We start from the raw sequence: 17,152 nt of genomic DNA on the forward strand, positions 1-17,152 counted from the left end.
CCCATTTACAGGGAGATTGACACGTTGAATTCGTGAAACGGAACGCGAAGGCTACAAATTGAAATTGTAATTATAAGTTTGTAGCTTGTACTAACCTTTTTGTATGTAGTCAAATCACTGTATTTATGCACCACTTTCTACCTACTTCGAATACAAAACCACCGCGGAATTTTATTTTTGCGAAGACGTGCAGAAACTCGAAATACTCCCTGAAATATTGTTTTAACAGTCTCCGACTTTAAATTTAAGTCTTGTTCACGATTTATCTCCAAAATTTTAAAGTTACAATAAACAAAATGCTGACTTTCGAAAATCCATTACACTTTTTAATGTTGTTTGGCTACCCGTTCCGAGACACGCTGTTATGATGCTAAATAAACAGTTAATTTGAAATTCAAAACTGCTTCAGACAGAAGCACATTAATTTTCATCAGTTTATGTTTATTCGTTTTTCTGTACGCAATTATTGTTTAAGATCGATTATGTATCATATATCATTTTTGTAGTGGAAAAGACGACTTGTTGCTTCCTCTTCAGTTAGAAGAAGAGGCGGGAAACCTACTTAATCATATTGTGTAAGATTTATGAAAACACCGTCAATTTTCTCCTTGCGAGTTTCTCATGTCGCAGACATGTTATAATTGTGGGGAGGATTGTAAAGCGTGTTTTTGTCAAATGTGACTTTATTGAGTCGTAAAAGAGGAATATAATGTTTATCGTAATTGTTACGATGTTAACTTGACTTTTTATTATACGTCGGAATAATTAGAAGCACAATTTCTGTTCCCAACTTCTGAATTGTCTCAGAGAACATTTTTAATAAGAGTTAGGATCCGATTTTCATAACAAAGCACGCTTATTTCGTTAAACTATTGTTGTATCGAATATTACAACAGTTTTGAAAACTGAAAACTCGAATATAATGGTATTTTTTTTGATGAGCTTTTACCGAAAATTTGTAAATATCTCTTCTGTTATCTGATGATTTAATTAACAATTAAACTACCTACAGACTGGTATAAACAATTTCCCGTTACAGACCGAACCTCAGCATCGAACTCCATAAATAAGTAGATTTAATTTAGTTACCTCAATACCATCAGCTTTGATGTCTATTGGTTATTCGATACCGGTGCCCCGAGTCCAACAAATTACCTTCATTTATTTACATAGTTCCATCAAAAATTAATTAAGTAATAAATTGTTTGTATGCGCTCTCAGTGAAACTTTTCAGTGTACAAATATTTACATATTTTGTTCTTTTATATGAGGTTCAGTGTGGTTCCACACATCCCATAAATACGTCCTCCTTTACGCTCTAGTTTCCTGTGGAAATTATCACCAACATAAATGAATTCGAAAGTCCGAATTTTGTTGCAATTTTTAATTTTGCATAGTATGAATACAAAATCAATCGTTTCATAATGAATTTTGGTGGATGCGCCATGTCCGAATAAATTCCGAATTTAATCAAATTTCTATGCACGTCATTGTTGCGGGTAAAATAACCAAAGCGGAAATAAAAAAGAAATCAAGCTTGTCAATCGTGCGATTTTTACGAAATTTAGAAAGTCCCCGAGGCCCGGACTGTTTGCCGACTCTGAAATTAATTAAGCAGTGTAATTCATCACTTGATTTGATTAAATTAAAGGGGAAGCTTGTGGGAAAAGTAGCACATAATTGGGATCGTTCTGAATTAAATTAACAAATTAGACTTACTTGTTGTACAATATCAGATCCGGTCTCCAAACTCGAGTGTAAGGGATTCTGATAACTTTAATTCCGGCAAAGTCGGACGAGTTCCACCGCAAGTGGTGATCAATCCAAGCTTGGGTTATCCAGCAATTTGTCGTCAGAATCTGATTTTTTTCGTCCTGGAAATTGAATTTAAAAGTGAGCGTCCAAACTTCGTACTAACTTACCACGTCGATGATGTGGTGAAGCGAAATTCCAAAAATCACAGTCAGTGGCAATGAAGAATTCTCAACTGGTCTGACCGCTGCATCGTAGTTCGTCATTAAATGTCTCATTAATCGAGCTTCATTCTCATCAGCTCGGCAACCTGCAAGAGGTCAGTTATTGTGTTTACAACAAAACCAAATTGCAATCTGCCAAGATTAATCTTCGGCCTTTCATGAAAAATTTATGCATTTCTGCATTCTTAAACCCACGAAAATGAATCCGGGGAATTGAAGTGATTGTATCGGAATTAAAGAAAACGGTAGCCACTGCACGTTTCTACAGTGATAATTTGAGTTTTATGTTGAAGTTAGTGAGATTTGAAACGGTTAAAAATGATAAATTCTGTCGAGGGTGAAACATTTTTGTCTCCATTCCTAGGGTAATAAATTGTACTTTATTGTAGAAGAGACTTGGAAACGTAAGTGGATTATTCTACCACAGTCCTTTGAGTATTGTGTGCCCCTAAGATAATATTTTTTTAATTAGATTAGATCTTAAATGCATGCACACTTAATTACACGTGCTATTTAACTGGCAAAGTAATGATCGCGGAAACTTGGAATCTTCCCAAGAAATCTTGTTAGTTTTAATGGAACTGTGGAAAAATGTAATGAAAGAGAGATTTTCGATAACAATAATAAATTAACTGTTCCAGAAAAGTGTTATTTTTTTTGGTTACACACAAGCGCCGAAAAGGCCTCAAGCGAAACGAGTTGCAGGTGGACGTGCTTTCGCTATGAGCTTTTCGCGAGGCTACTGTACACAATTTTTTATAATTTTTTTTTCTGTAATTTTTGTGCGCTTCCGTCATTTGTCATACTCATTTGCAGCACAAAAATCATTTTTTGAAAGTCTTTTTAAAGTGATAATTAGAATAGTCATTTTTTATTTCACTATAGTTGGCATCATTATATAAATATCAATTTTGTCAATTTCTTCAATTGATCGATTTGAAGCAGTGCCACCAATTTTTTTACAAGTGATAAAAGTTCCCTAAATGAGTAAAATTCAAACCAGAAGTTAAAATTAATACTTAATAATTAATTATCGACGCACAAAACTTCGTGTTTAACACGCCTGAAAAATGCTTTGGAAATGCTCGGGCTTCGCCTTTCCAAAAAAACATTTTATTGGCTAGTGAACAAATTGCTGTAAATTAATTTAATATTTAGCCAAATTTCTCTCACATTTTAAGCTGTTACGATTGTTAATTTTAACACTAACAGGTAATTTCAACTGAAATGAAACTCGTCAAATCCGTGCTGCTAAAAATAGGCTGAAATTGAACGGACGGTACACTTTTGTAAAATTGAACTGAACAAAAACGGTTTAATTCCCACATGTTCACTTTAACAAAAATTAATTTTAGTATTTTTGCGTGATAATTTAATTCCGATTTAAATTGTCTCGGCGCATCCACCATTTTTGATAAACGTAAGAACTTGTTAAATTGGCTTAGAACTTGCAGAACTCTCACGAGGAACACATCTTGCCCCAGAAATTGTTGTGATTTTAACTAGCTACTCAGTCTCTGTCATTATGCAGTTGTATGACTTTGACTTTGTAACTTGAGGCTATACAGGTTTAACGATTCTTCTAAGCGTTGTCAAAAGCCTGCACTTGTATCCATCATCGTAATCATCATATCTACGTCTCGTCCTATGGTTAACATCAAAGTGTTACTATTATCCTTCTGAAATAATAATGAGGATGCAAACTACAAAGCATGTCTTATCTATCCGGAACTTATCCCATGCTGAAAATTCCAATTCGATAAATAATTTATATTCCGAAAGCGCATTTAATTTCATGTTAATTGCTTCGTTTTCAAGTTGATTGAACAAATGCCGCAATTACGGCCACGGTAAGATTTCCATCGAATTTGTATACTTGAACTATTTTATGACTTTCTGCGTTATTGAATTACTTAAATTCCATGATATTATATTTGGAAGCAAGCATCCAAAATTTCGTTCATAAATAATGTATTTATTTAGGATCTTCACGAGATCATTAAGATTTACTGAAGCGTGTGATGGAATAATTATTGAAAATATCTCGATTCGTATATTTCGGAAATTGACTTGTACTAATCCCACAGATTAACAATGCCGCCCACGTGAAACTGAGTCATAATCTCGATGCGTTTCCACACAAAATGATCACAATCCCATTTTAACACCTCTAAAAATATTTCCGTGGTTGTTGAAGAGTGCCCTACTTTCGCCACTAGGGTTTTAAAGAAAACAGGATTTCAATTTAACGTTTAATAAAACAACAACAAAAATGTTTGCTTTACAAATAAAATAATGATGTTGGATGTTACAAGTTTAAAACATACACAATTCACTTCGCGTATGCTCTATCATTTTCGTATAAAATAAATTCAGCTCCGGTAACTTTCTTCGATTTTCTTCAAGATATTCGTGGATTCAACTTTCACTTTATTAAGTTAAAAAGTCACTCATATAATTCCGTTTTTTGTTAAATATAGAGAACGGAGCGTCGCCAACGCACAATAACTTTGAAGTCGCGTCTGCGGTCGTATTTCAGTGACGGGCAACAGTAATTTTAATTAGTTCTGTATGGTTTTACGTTTTCATAAAGTTTGATAATTTAGCTCGATACGCAACGGTTGAAAGTGTCTTCATAAAGTTTGGTTTGATGAATGTACGAATTGTGCGGTCACAGTCTGTGATGAATTGCAGAAATAATTAGAAAATGTGCACATGGAAAATTGGAAATTAGTTTCGATTTCAGTTTTCATTATTTTTCACACTCAGAAGCTCATCGAATCAAAAGAATTGAGGAATTAAAACAGACAATAACAGCATTTATGCAACTAATTCTTTGTTTCTGTATTTAGATACATAGCAAGAAAATTCTATTTGCAATTCTTGGAACAGAAGTTTCATTAAATTGTCATCAAATCTAACCTTTCTGGAAATTTTATTTGTAAATACGAGTTTTTGCAAGTCTGCGTTTTATCTGATGATGTTTCAAAAATTTCCTTTTCTGTTTCTAGTTAGTTAGACAAGATATTTAAGTTTATTAAGAATTTGAAGTAAATATTTCTCTACACCAAGCTAATTAAAAATTCTCTTAACTCCGACTAAGTTGGTATTTATTTAATTAGTTTGCTTAAGTTTAACCCAACAATTAACAAAGAATATCCTCAAGAGACTCTGATACGTGAATGCCAACTTCAAAACATAGATCGCGCCTTTTGCTTTCGGCTATCTTTCAAAGTTTCCGCGTGAAAAAATCCAACTAGTTGAAAGTGTGGAAAATGAAATTTTCTGTAATTTGACATATTTTAACATTTCCTCGTTGCGTTTAATTTAATCAACAATAATACTGCATAATGTTGCGTTGTTTATTTCCCGGAAAAGTTGAACTGTATACAATTTAATTGGAAACAAAATTACGTGCATCTAAAATTAAAATTGCACCTGAATATTTTGTTGACAGCATATTTGGTCTTTTGCTTTACTTGAAAGGAAGTAGGAAGATGAATGTATTCTAATGATGCAAGAAGTAAAAAATTGCACGTTTTAATTGGAACAATTTGTATGTTAAAATCAATAATTCATTTTTATTCTACCCCTGTGACTACAGAAATAAATGAGACAGCAATTATTAAAGAAAATTTTAAGTATGCATTATTTAACAAAAGCTCTCGGAAGCATGAATAACAAATAACTCTAGAATTTTAAGTATCTTTTGTTCCGCACTGTTGTCCCAAATAAATCTGTTTAATATCTTGCAGTAATACTTCTAAAATCCGTGTTAAAAATTCGAACGATATGATAAACAAAGCTAATTCCACGTGTTCAAAAAGACATTTAAGGTACAGCTTGTTCAGGAAAATCGATGTAATCTGGACGAAATTCCGCAGACGCCAAAGGAATATTGTGATCTTGTTAACCGAGATGTTTCAATTTCATAAACTTTATTGCTTTGATTTCTCGAGGCGGTTTTAAGTAACTGTCGGAATGCGTTTGAAAAGTGAGAAAAATTACGAGTTGTTTTTGCTTTTTCCATTATAGCACCTCATCAATAATTTTAGCGAAAAGAACTCAATTTCCTTCTTATTACGCCTGCGGTTTTACCCGAAGATAGTACTCTTTGAAGTTGAAATTTATGAAAAAACTTTCCTCTTCGTCATTCTAAATTCACCGGGGAAAAATATTTATTGAATAATCCGCATCTACAATAGACAACTTCGACCTCTTCTAATAATGTCAGTCTATTGCACCTGCTGCACGAAACTTCCGGAAAGTTTAATTAAAGCTTTCTTTCCATTATTCGGAAGTTTAAACCGCAACTCGGATCTTTGATAATATTAAACAAATTCGCATTTTGATCAGCGGGGATGTTTTTCGCAGGATTTAAATAGTCTCTTGAGGAAATTTCTCATTTTGTTTCAAAGAACGACATCGAGTTTCTGTCAATTATTTCAAACGAGAAGAAGCAATTTGTGTGGATCTTTTGAGATGTAACCACCTCGACAAAGCTAATACCAATTATGTAAATAAATACTTTTTGTAACAAAAGTTTCATTTTCTTCCAGGAAATAACGCCGGGAATTTTTATCTCTTGATTAAAGTGAAATTTCGTCAAAGTGTTGATGATGTAAAGTATCCTTTCCTGTACGGCAGGATGATGTTTACAAGCAGGAAGTGACTGTAAATTCAATAATACAGAAGAGTTAATCCCTCGGGAACGTCAGAGCTCCCTATTTTTAAGTCGTTGTGTGGCAAGAGTTTAAATTCCTTCGACGTCATTTTTAAAACTGTGGAACAGAAGTTCTCTGTCAAGAATAATAACCGTAACAATAACAATTCCTCCCTTAAGTGAGTTTGCTGTGTTAAGAATAAAGGGGTCGTGCGAAATGTTATAGTCAAGAGATAAACCAACCAGATTTTTTGATTGTAGAAATTACACGCCACAGTTTTATCTTCTTAATCACAACAAATCACCGTTGTTAAATAAAATGTCGGACATTTTTATTGCGTGGCTATAAAATCCATCTTGTTCTTCGATACAAAAATATTTTTTTATGGAAAAGATTATGACATTGATGCCCACTTATCGTTTTATAGATGTCGATATTTCATTTGATTAAAACTCCGTATGTTACATTATTTTTAATCTTCTTCAAGGAGATTGGCTATAAAACTTATAAACCGCCGAGGTGTTTTAAATAATGTCAGTTCCGTAAAAGCAACAGGTTCATAATTTATAATTTTTGTCTTTGTTACGAGCGTCTTTAATTTAAGCCGCCATATTTACACCAATGGACTATTTTTCAGTTAAGATCTCCAATTCTATTAAGAAACCCGACGGAGAAAAATTTCTTCATTTATCAGCACATTCTTCTCATTGTTCTGTGAATTTTTGTGATAATTTTCAGGGTACAAAGCAGGCTATTATTATTATAAATACACAAATGTTGGTTTTAGTACGACGGAAAAGCCATTTTATCCGACTACGTGTAACAAAAAAGTAATTTATTTGTGGAGAATGGATGTATTCACCAGCAGACCACACATCGTCGTTTTGCGATCTTTCATTCTGCGACGCTTAATGTAATTGAATTTATACGATTTCTGAAATATGTAATTAAATTACAGCAAGCTCTCTTGACCGGATTATCAGACATTAATGCACTTTCTTCACGAAAGTGAGAACAGTCGCTGCCTCAGAATAATGAACAAAAATTTTCTTTCAGAACACGAACAGTAATTCTGACGACGAAATCGCAAGTTAATTGAACCGGATACTTTCACAAGGAATATAATCTCAATTGCTCTCTGAAGACACATCGTTTAGCACTATTTTAATTTAAAAGCGGCAATGCGGATTTTTTCTTTTTAATTAGTTCAATTTAATCCAAGAGTTTCAAGGCTCATTGAAAAAACTCTAATTTTTAAATGAAATTAAGCGATTGCTGCGACCCATCCGTCATTCTGTACTTTTGCCACTTTAAGATAATAAAAATCTGTGTAATTTGCCAATTTGCACTTCCATCACGGGATTTGTGATTTAATTATGTCGTAAAGTTTGTTAATTTTGGAGTTTGTTTGTAAACAAGTCACGATAACTCATCAGTGATTCTTAATTAATCCCGATCAGTCTCTTGAAATTTAAATCATCGGATTGTTAATTCTTCAGATTTTGATCGTTATTTTAGTATAACGAAACTTCATGAAGTCGTTGTCTGAGATGTCTACTTGCATGATTTACGAGTGGAGTTTTGCGACCTGAGTTGTCGGAAGTCTGCGATTAACAGTGTGAAATGCAAGCAAGAGATGCGTTTGAATAAACAAGATTTTTGTTTAGATTTACTTTTTAAATACACCAAAGAAGGGGCAATGGAATGCTAATAAAAATATGGACAAATCGGAGCGTGAACATTTGCATGGTTATAATTTTATAATAAATTCAGGGTCTCATAAATGTGGGAAACATGATTTTCTCTGTTTTGTAAAACGAATTAAATTAAATGTGTTTACATAAATTGCAAAAATTTGTTGTTTTTTAAATTAAGCTTGTGCAGATGTTTTTGATTAAAATTTTGCATTTAGATTGAAAATGGGAATAAATAAAAATGTGTAAAGCCCTTTCTATAAAAACTAAACTTTTGAGTGTATAAAAATGTCAAGTTTTGAGAATATTTTTAATGTTAAAAATCTCTGGTCTACGAATTTTAATCGTTTAATTTTTTAAACACTGTAAAATTTACCAAACTATCCGAAAATTCTGGAACATTTGCTGTTTAAAACAAATAAAATACGTATATTCATATATTTTTATTTTTATGGCAAAAAAAATCAAAATTAAAAAATGTATCACTATGTCTATTTTAATGGTAACCCTATAGAATTTGAAACGAAAGAAATTTTCAAAATTAAAAAAAAATCATAACTCTGACAATTTTATTGGCAAAAAAAAATTTTGAGGATTTATTACTTCTTAACGCTTACCAAGTGTTCCTAATTTTAAAATTTTGGACCCAAAAATAGCAATGTTAGAATAATTTTAACTAATTGTGGCTTCGCAAATTCAGTTTTTGTCTTCGATCTTTGAATATTTTTACATTATAAAAATAAAATGAACCATTATTTTAAAAGCTCATAATGTCATAATATTTTTACATTTCAGTTTTGTCCATAAAATTTTTCAATTATAATTTCCCCACTGAATCCCCCATTTATTCATATAACAAAACTTGGTAATAAATTTACATTTTCTATGTTTATTTGCAGGACATATTTTACAATATGTAATTTGTTTAATAAAAGTACGACCTGTGGTCAAAATAATTAAGTTAATAAAACTCCAAAATGAAAATTGTCATTTCATTCCTCATGATGTATTGCCACGCCAGGCATCCAACTGTATGATAAGCAACATAACAGTCCGTAATAGAGCTACATTTCTACTCGTCCAATTCATCACGTCCCGTCTAATATTGTGTTAAACTGTAAACGAGATTTCTTTTATAGAGTAAATTTCATCGATTATCGTCCTCTCAATCACAATTTTCCAAGCTAAGAAAATTAATGATAAGTTTATAAACCTGCAAGAAGTTTATAATTTTCGCCGAGTCAGCTTTCGCCTTCGCCTTTCAAACAATATCCCCCGAAATCCGTATATTGTTGTCACAATTGTTTACTTGTATAAACATCGCAACAAAAGCAAACAATAGTGCAGGTTTCAATCCGTTCAAAGACACTAAAAACACGCTTTCGCTCGCAAAAACACGGTTTGCGGTTTAAATAAGCTACAGCTAAAAGCCAACGACGCCGAAATCCTCTTCCAGTAGACGAAGCGTTGTGGAAACACTAAAAAAAGCAGAATTGCAGCCGAGGAATTAACGTAATAGAAATTTGTTTGTTACTACAGCTAAATTAGCCGGAAGGAGTTAGTGATAATTAATCACGGTACTTATCAAGATGTTAAAACAGAGGCTTCACATAACTGTTAACTTTATCATAAATTATGCGTTTGACCGTTTCTGATATCTCAATTAATTATAAGGCAAGACGCTAATATGCAGCGTTTGTTCAGCTTTAACCTTTAATGAAGAATTAATAGCACTTGACCTGAATCTTGCCATTATCTTTGAAGCGCGATTTTGCTGACTTCCAAAAACATCCCTCTAATTCGGGCCAGAATAAGTGTTATTGCTGTAATAATATCGCGGTCACGCCGTTTTTATTCTTCGAGAGTGTCTTCGGGTGACGAATTTTTATTAAAAATTGATTCATTTCCGGGCAACGGAAGCGTAATTTAATAGGACTCGAGAGGGTTATGTGCAATTATTAAATCTATTCACGGAGTATGTTGCAGGAAATGAGAGTATTAATTTGTCGAACAAGTGGAGTGACAATTTCCATTTGAGCTCCCAGATTGCGGTCACATTTTGGTAACGCCATATTAAGATCGGACACGAATGGAATCAACACCCACACAGATATAAGAGATTTATCAAATGTCTTTTGCTGCTGGGCGATCAATTCTTGGTTTGACCCCGCTAGGATTTTTATTACAATCCGAAAAGACCCATTATTTGACTCCTCATAATTACTTTAATGTTGTTGGAAAAAATTAATAAAGCCTCTCATTAAAGACATTATAAAAACATTTTTAATCCTAATTAAAAGTGAAAATTAGAACGTAACGAGTCCGGAAAAGTTAAGCTAATCCAAACAGGAACTTCCTAACTCGAAACGTATTGATAAAACGTGAAATAGTACTCATTTACAGGTGTTAGAACCCAAAGCGTGTGCTCATAATTAATCACAACTTCATGACATTATAAACAGGTACAACCCCTAATTTTAAACGTGATGAATATGTATACCACAGATTTGTGAAACTTCGTGTTTTATTGTTTTCTGTCACGTCTAATCATTTCTCGGGAGAGTGATTTCATTTTAAATTCGGGGAAATTTTTTAATGGAAATTGTAGAATCCAATTTTCATGTCAAATGTATTAATTTGGACAAAAATTGTCGTCTACGTACTTTCCAGTTTAAAGAAAATTAAGCAGTTGATAAACTAATACTCCAAAAATCGATCAAACTAATTAAGAAACTTTTCAAAGGTCTCTTAACTGTTACATTCTTGAGGAAAAATCCTCATCCAGTAGTAGCAACTAACAACCCTCAATGTGATTTCTACGTCCTCTTAGCTCTGAATTCTCTACACATTGACGTACTTACACACCCACTCAACGCCCAAATAGTACTGATTTGATTACCTAGCTAATTAACTATCAAAGTTCAAATTAATACGACTAACATGTCAAAAACTTAATTGAATGTCTTAACCAACATGCTGACTGGAATTGAATTTTTTTAAATTAGCTTGAAGGCAGTTGAGGCCGTCGTTTCTGACTAGTTTTCAGTTTGATTCGGATTCAGACGATTTTAGAAATTTTAACCTGGGACTTTGCTTTTCAATTTGCTTTTCTTCTAGGGCTCTTCTATCTAGGTAAATTTTTTAAGCATGTATCCTCGATAATCGGAGTTACGACGTTTAAAGAAAGTTACAAATTTTTATTTGAGAAAATTATTCCGGCGCATCCACCATTTTTTCTTTTTTTTAATTTTCTTTAGAGTAGGTACTTAAATAATATTCTCATAAAACTAGGTTTGAAATATTAAAGTGCGAGTTAATTTAATTCTAATTTTGCCTCTTAATGCCATTTTACGTACAGAAATTACCATGCGACTGGTTTTTGCAACTAAATTCGCAATAAGTAGAACCTCCAATTTGTCCTTTCACTTAACTCTTTGTCAGACGTTAAAAGTGTGTTGTGTAAGAAAACAGCCACAAGTGTTTTATTTCCACAAGTGGACGTATAAACATGTCTGGATGATTGTGTCCACACTAAAAGTGAAAGAGCCGAAAATTCGCCCCCACAAAATCACATATTATTCCTTCTCAAACAACATTGAAAATAATAGTTTCGACTTTTACTCCTCGCACGTTTGTCACGACTGTGATCCTTAAACCCTTCCTCTGATTAATCTGGAATAGGCGAAAGTTATCTCGGGATTCAAGAGGAGTTCCACTAGTAGTGAGCGATCGATTAGTGTAAAATCAATGTACTCTGCTGTAAGTGAAAAATTTAACTCTGCTAATCTAACTTGAACATAATGAGCTGGGAAAGCCTCCGTGCTAACACCACCACCAAAAAATCCGATGATTAAATTGTATTTTCGGGAGGTTTAATGAAAATTCTTTAAATATAAACAAATCTGCTCGGAGCAATGCGTTTATTTACTCTCGTTTTGGTGTTGTTTACACTGCTGTAAAATAAAAGATCAAACGCTCACAAGTTGTCAGCATTGTTATTCATTTGCAGGATTATAATCGACTCAATGTTTAATTAGAGAATTAGAATAAAGTCCTGTTTTAATTTGATCGATATTTCGGTATCTTTTTGTCTTTGTTATTTTCTCATGCCGAAGGAGAGATAATTCCAGAGTTGGGAACAATAAGGAAACCTCGTATTTTAGCCATTATGAGCTTTAATTATCAAAATTAAGTATATTTAAATTAATCCGTTTCAAACAACCTCACAAATAACTGTACTATTTAATTAAATTTCATTTAAGACATGTTAACGGAAATTTACTTTGAAAAAATATTTTCTGATAGCAGGATAATCGTCCAAAATAGCCGAAAATTAAACTTTCCCCTAATTAATGGGGAAATCGATTCAAAATGTTATCCACCACTCGACACATCCTTTGTTCATGCGACCTTATGTTTCCGGAGGAGGAAGTCGGCTTATCTGTGGCGGTAAATTGAATTTGGAACAAACGTCATCAAAAAACTCATAAATTAGAGAGGCGTTCACTGGCTACGACTCTACTTATTTATTTCTCTAAACGCTTTCCTTGGAACTATTTTGTTAGGGTTATTGCACGAAATTAAAAGCATAAATTCGCGACGGGAATGGGAATTTTGACACCATTTCCTAACATGTCCACTCATCTTTAATTTTGTATTCCGACCAGGATCTAGTTTTTACGTTTTCATTTAATTAAAAGAGAAGAAATCTGATAGACAAGCTCGCAAAAAATGTTGTTAGCATCGAATTATAATCAATTTTTCCAGGGCTCCCGTTTATAAAATACCCCCACAAATTTTCTTTAAATGCTTGTCAACTGGTATTTTTTAGTATTTGTGCTACCAGATGCGTTAATATTTTACAGCCGAGTGGTTCGACTGAAATGACAGCAACATGCTGTGTAAATAATTTACAGCGGCAGTAGTTTAGGATTTATGCTTGAAATATAATAAAATTACCGAAAAACATTCCAATAAAATATCAACGCGAGTGGCACCCATTTAAATCAAACTGGACACAATTAGTTTATGGATGATAAAGGTGGACACTCATAAAAGCTCATTAAATTCTGAGCACCTGTACCGACTCCGGTGACAAGAGATTGCTCGAAAACACGTCCCGGAGTATTCCGGTCAATTAAATCTCTTTCGTTTTTAATCGACAAACTGGGCTTTTACGCACTTACCTCTTAACACAGTTACGAACATTAAAACGTGTAAGTGCCGCAAAAACAATTTCATCTCAACTTTGAAAGTTTTCCAAACTTGTGCTTTTTATCACTTTTATGTGCTTTCACAGTCGCGGTTTAAATACGACTCTAAACAATTGTGGCGATGTTGAGCTTGGAATTCCTCACGCGTAACCGCGAGTTTCCGGTAAAATCCGGAGTTTGAGTTAGCATCCCGGAGTGGAGGCGCAAACTGACTGATTCCGTATAACTCACACGGAGCAATATTTGACGCATGTCAACAAGTAGATAACATTCTGTCTTTTATACATCTATTTGTATCTAATCTGGAGAGTTTTTCTCTTCTAAAAATAGTGCGTCTAATTATCACCGGAAATTAAAATCGCGCTGGTATTCTTACTTCCCAACTCCATCATTTAAATATTATCATCCATTCCCGAAAATTAATTATCCATATTCGCCTGACTCGGCTAAACTTTTGCCTTCTCACCCCATTTTCAGCCGCCTTGAGGTACCTTCGTTATTATCTGACCACATTATACAAACTTGAATGAAGTTTTATTAGGGTAATTGTTTTTAGATCTAATCAGTTTGAATTGCAAATGAATCTTTAACTTTAAAGAAGCTCAATTTTTCGTTGTTTCTCTAAATCCGAGTGCCCAACTTACTTACGAACTGTCCTTTAAATTTACAGCTCCAGATCCAGATATATCGACCAATTGTCACATGGATTTTCCAGTCTTACAGTTTCTGGAAGAGAAGCCGACAAATGTTCGAGCTCCGGACTTAATTAAAAACCTCTCAAACTCACTTCTTGCGAAAAATAACGTGCGAGGCGTTCTCACACGGGAGATTTAATAACTGACAGCAAAAAGAAAGGATTTTCAACCGGCGCATCCACCATTTTACAACAAATTTTGAGACGCTTTCGGAAAAGTCTGTAGAAATATTTTCTCACGCAAAATTTAATACAAGTAAGACGTCTGAAAATATTTCTGCATGCTTTCGTGTTTTTGTATCTGCGCCATGTGTCGATTTTTCTCAGCTTTAAAGTTGTGCCAGAATAAATCGCAAACTCTTCCTTTCAGCTTTGAAATATTGAAACAGTGTTTTGTGGATTCAGGTTTGACGTGTTAACTACAGATAAGATTCAAAAGTAGGAAATACGTGCGATCGATCTGTGTTCGTTTGAGAAAACAGGTACTGGAAGGTTGCTCTTCTGGTTACTAATGGCTTAAAAGCACGTATTTTACCTTTTCTTTGTGCTTGTCGGAACTGTCTTTCTGCAAGAAAAAGAAGTTCAGTACCGCAATGAGCGAGGAATTGTTTATAAATGTATTAAAATCAATTATAGTATTGGTTCCACGATACTAGAGTTTCACTTTGCAGTTGACTGTGTATCGGGATGGGGAGGAATTAAATTAAGCTTTAGTGAATTTCCCTAAATCGGGAAAAAACCTTTTAGAAGGCGTCACAGCACTTGACAGACTACTTCGTAAATAAATTATTATTGCTATTAATGGAGATCCTTTCTCTTCCTCTCCTTTGCTTTGATTTACTGTCTAATCTTTCAACGTTGTGGGATAGATTAACTAATGTTTTGTAGGGAAAGCTCCACTAAACAATCTACGCTGTATGTGCTTCGGGGTAATTGTCTGGTAATCCGCAACAAACCCAAATAACACTGTGTCAAAAGACCTAATGAATTGTATTTGTGGCTTTTCCTCGGTTTGATCTATTATGAGAAATAGACGGTCTTTACATAATTGAGATGATACAAAGACATAAAAACGAAAGAAAGATGTTCGCTGATGGATGATGAGCGTTTTATAATTCCGCAAACCTCATTATGTCGAGGGTAAAATTTAATATAATTACCTGAGAATTAAAGAACCAATTTCAAACCTTGAAAGATGCAGCTCTTTATGTATTCTATTCAAGTTTGAATTTAACATTTCAGTGAAGATGATGATTTGCATAAAATAATTTCCTACGACACACTTTTCTTAACCAATATTCAATTAAATGGGAAAACCCGAGAGAATTGGAGAAGAGTTAAGGTACGACGTAACCTTCGTTTGATCTCAGGTAAATAAATAAGGAGTTTCAATAAGTTGACTCGGACCAATTTGTTCAGGTTAGGGACACTCCATATTTAAAAGAAAAACTTTTCAAGTCAAGAAGTTGGAAGCGGATGAAATAACTTTTTCTCAATTGCGTTAATATCTTGGTAGTAACCGACTTTTGTTTGTCGTAAAATTAAAATTCTCTGCCTTTTCGTCTCCACATTCCTGGAATATGTAAATATGACGTAAAACGGTCAGCTTATCAAATTTTTTGTAATCATAACATGTCCTTTGTTACGAATTCTTGTGTGCTTCCTTTCATCCTGATATGAAAGCACAATATTATTTTACATTGAAAAACTAATTTTCCGCACTATTTGAAATTCGAGTAAGAGAACTGTGTATTTTTCATGAACAATGCAAGGAAACAAATTTTAGGTATGTAGTTGGTAAAACTTTATTTCTGAATTTAATTGACCAAATTTGTCTGACGGTCGAAACTGAAAGAAATTGCATGTTATTATCTAACTTAAACAGGTTTAAATAATTACAAATTAAAAAATTGTATTTTGACCATTTTTGGGAGTTCGTTTTTTTTGTTTTTAAATTTTTTTGAAACATTTTTAATTTCTCTTCTAGTTTTTTCATCAGGTTTTATACTTTTTCTTTAAAATTATCTGAATTTTAATTGTTTCACATTCCTGTTTAATAAATAAAGTCTGAAAAAAAACAAAAATTTGAATGTTTAGATTTTTAGATTATAAAGATGCAAAAGTCGTTAAATTAAATGAACATTTATATCAAAAATTGGAATCTACAACATTAAAAAAAATTTTAAACAAATTAAGAGAATTCTACTATAAAACTGTGAAGAATTTCAAAAACCGCTAATTTTGGGAATTTGAGCCTCTCGCCGGCCACAATAATGACGGTATTGTAATTTTAGCCACTGCCAGAACTGTCAAAAATTCAAATGTCAACTTTTGGTTGTAAAAAACTATCCGAAATATCATAATTTAGCATTAATAGGAAAAGGTAATTTCAGTTTATTTATATTATCGTTGTTCATTGCGAATAATTCATCGAAAATAATATTTTTAGACGAAAATTCATCTCGGCGCTGATTCAGATACAGTGAGATCATTTATGGTGAACAAGTTACCCAGGTGATTTGATTTGTTGCAACAGAAAGTAAGTTTTTCTTTTAATTTCTTATTAATTGGCAATAAAAATGAAAAATTTCTTCACATACTTCATACTAATTAGTGTTAATTTTCTAGCGAATTTACTCTTTCTAAACAAACAAGCGCTGCATTTTCAGAATATTCACAGAATTAAGCAAACAGTAGATTTTTACATGCAGTGGAAAAGAAATTGTGAGGGTGTTTTATCGAATTAAAATTTTTAATTTCACCCGAGAGAGTTCGTTGGGGCAAAAGAGTCAATTTTCTAATAAATTTCTTATTTCTAAATACGAAAGCGCTGAATTTTCAGAATATTCTTAAAATTAAGAATAAAGCAAATTTTTTTATTTGGTGAAAGAGACATTTTTGTGTTGTTATT

The 17,152-nt window shown here is 33.0% G+C and overlaps 1 protein-coding gene across 1 annotated transcript in view; it reads right to left on the bottom strand.

The window, feature by feature from the left end:
* Positions 1–14,405, bottom strand: part of LOC148170165 (neuronal acetylcholine receptor subunit alpha-7-like) — a 36,182-nt gene extending 21,777 nt beyond the window's left edge. Inside the window, exons 1-3 of the mRNA XM_088044439.1 lie at positions 13,521–14,405; positions 1,923–2,062; positions 1,720–1,874 (exon numbers count right to left, since the gene is read on the bottom strand). Of these exons, the coding sequence (XP_087900565.1) occupies positions 1,720–1,874; positions 1,923–2,062; positions 13,521–13,575 (350 nt within the window). The 5' untranslated portion in view covers positions 13,576–14,405. The remainder of the gene's footprint in view (positions 1–1,719; positions 1,875–1,922; positions 2,063–13,520) is intronic.
* Between the last annotated feature and the right edge of the window lie 2,747 nt (positions 14,406–17,152).

Source organism: Gnatocerus cornutus, chromosome 8 (genome assembly GCF_029298725.1).
Source record: "Gnatocerus cornutus isolate USDA-ARS CGAHR chromosome 8, icGnaCorn1.1, whole genome shotgun sequence".
Classification (NCBI taxonomy): Eukaryota; Metazoa; Arthropoda; class Insecta; order Coleoptera; family Tenebrionidae; genus Gnatocerus; species Gnatocerus cornutus.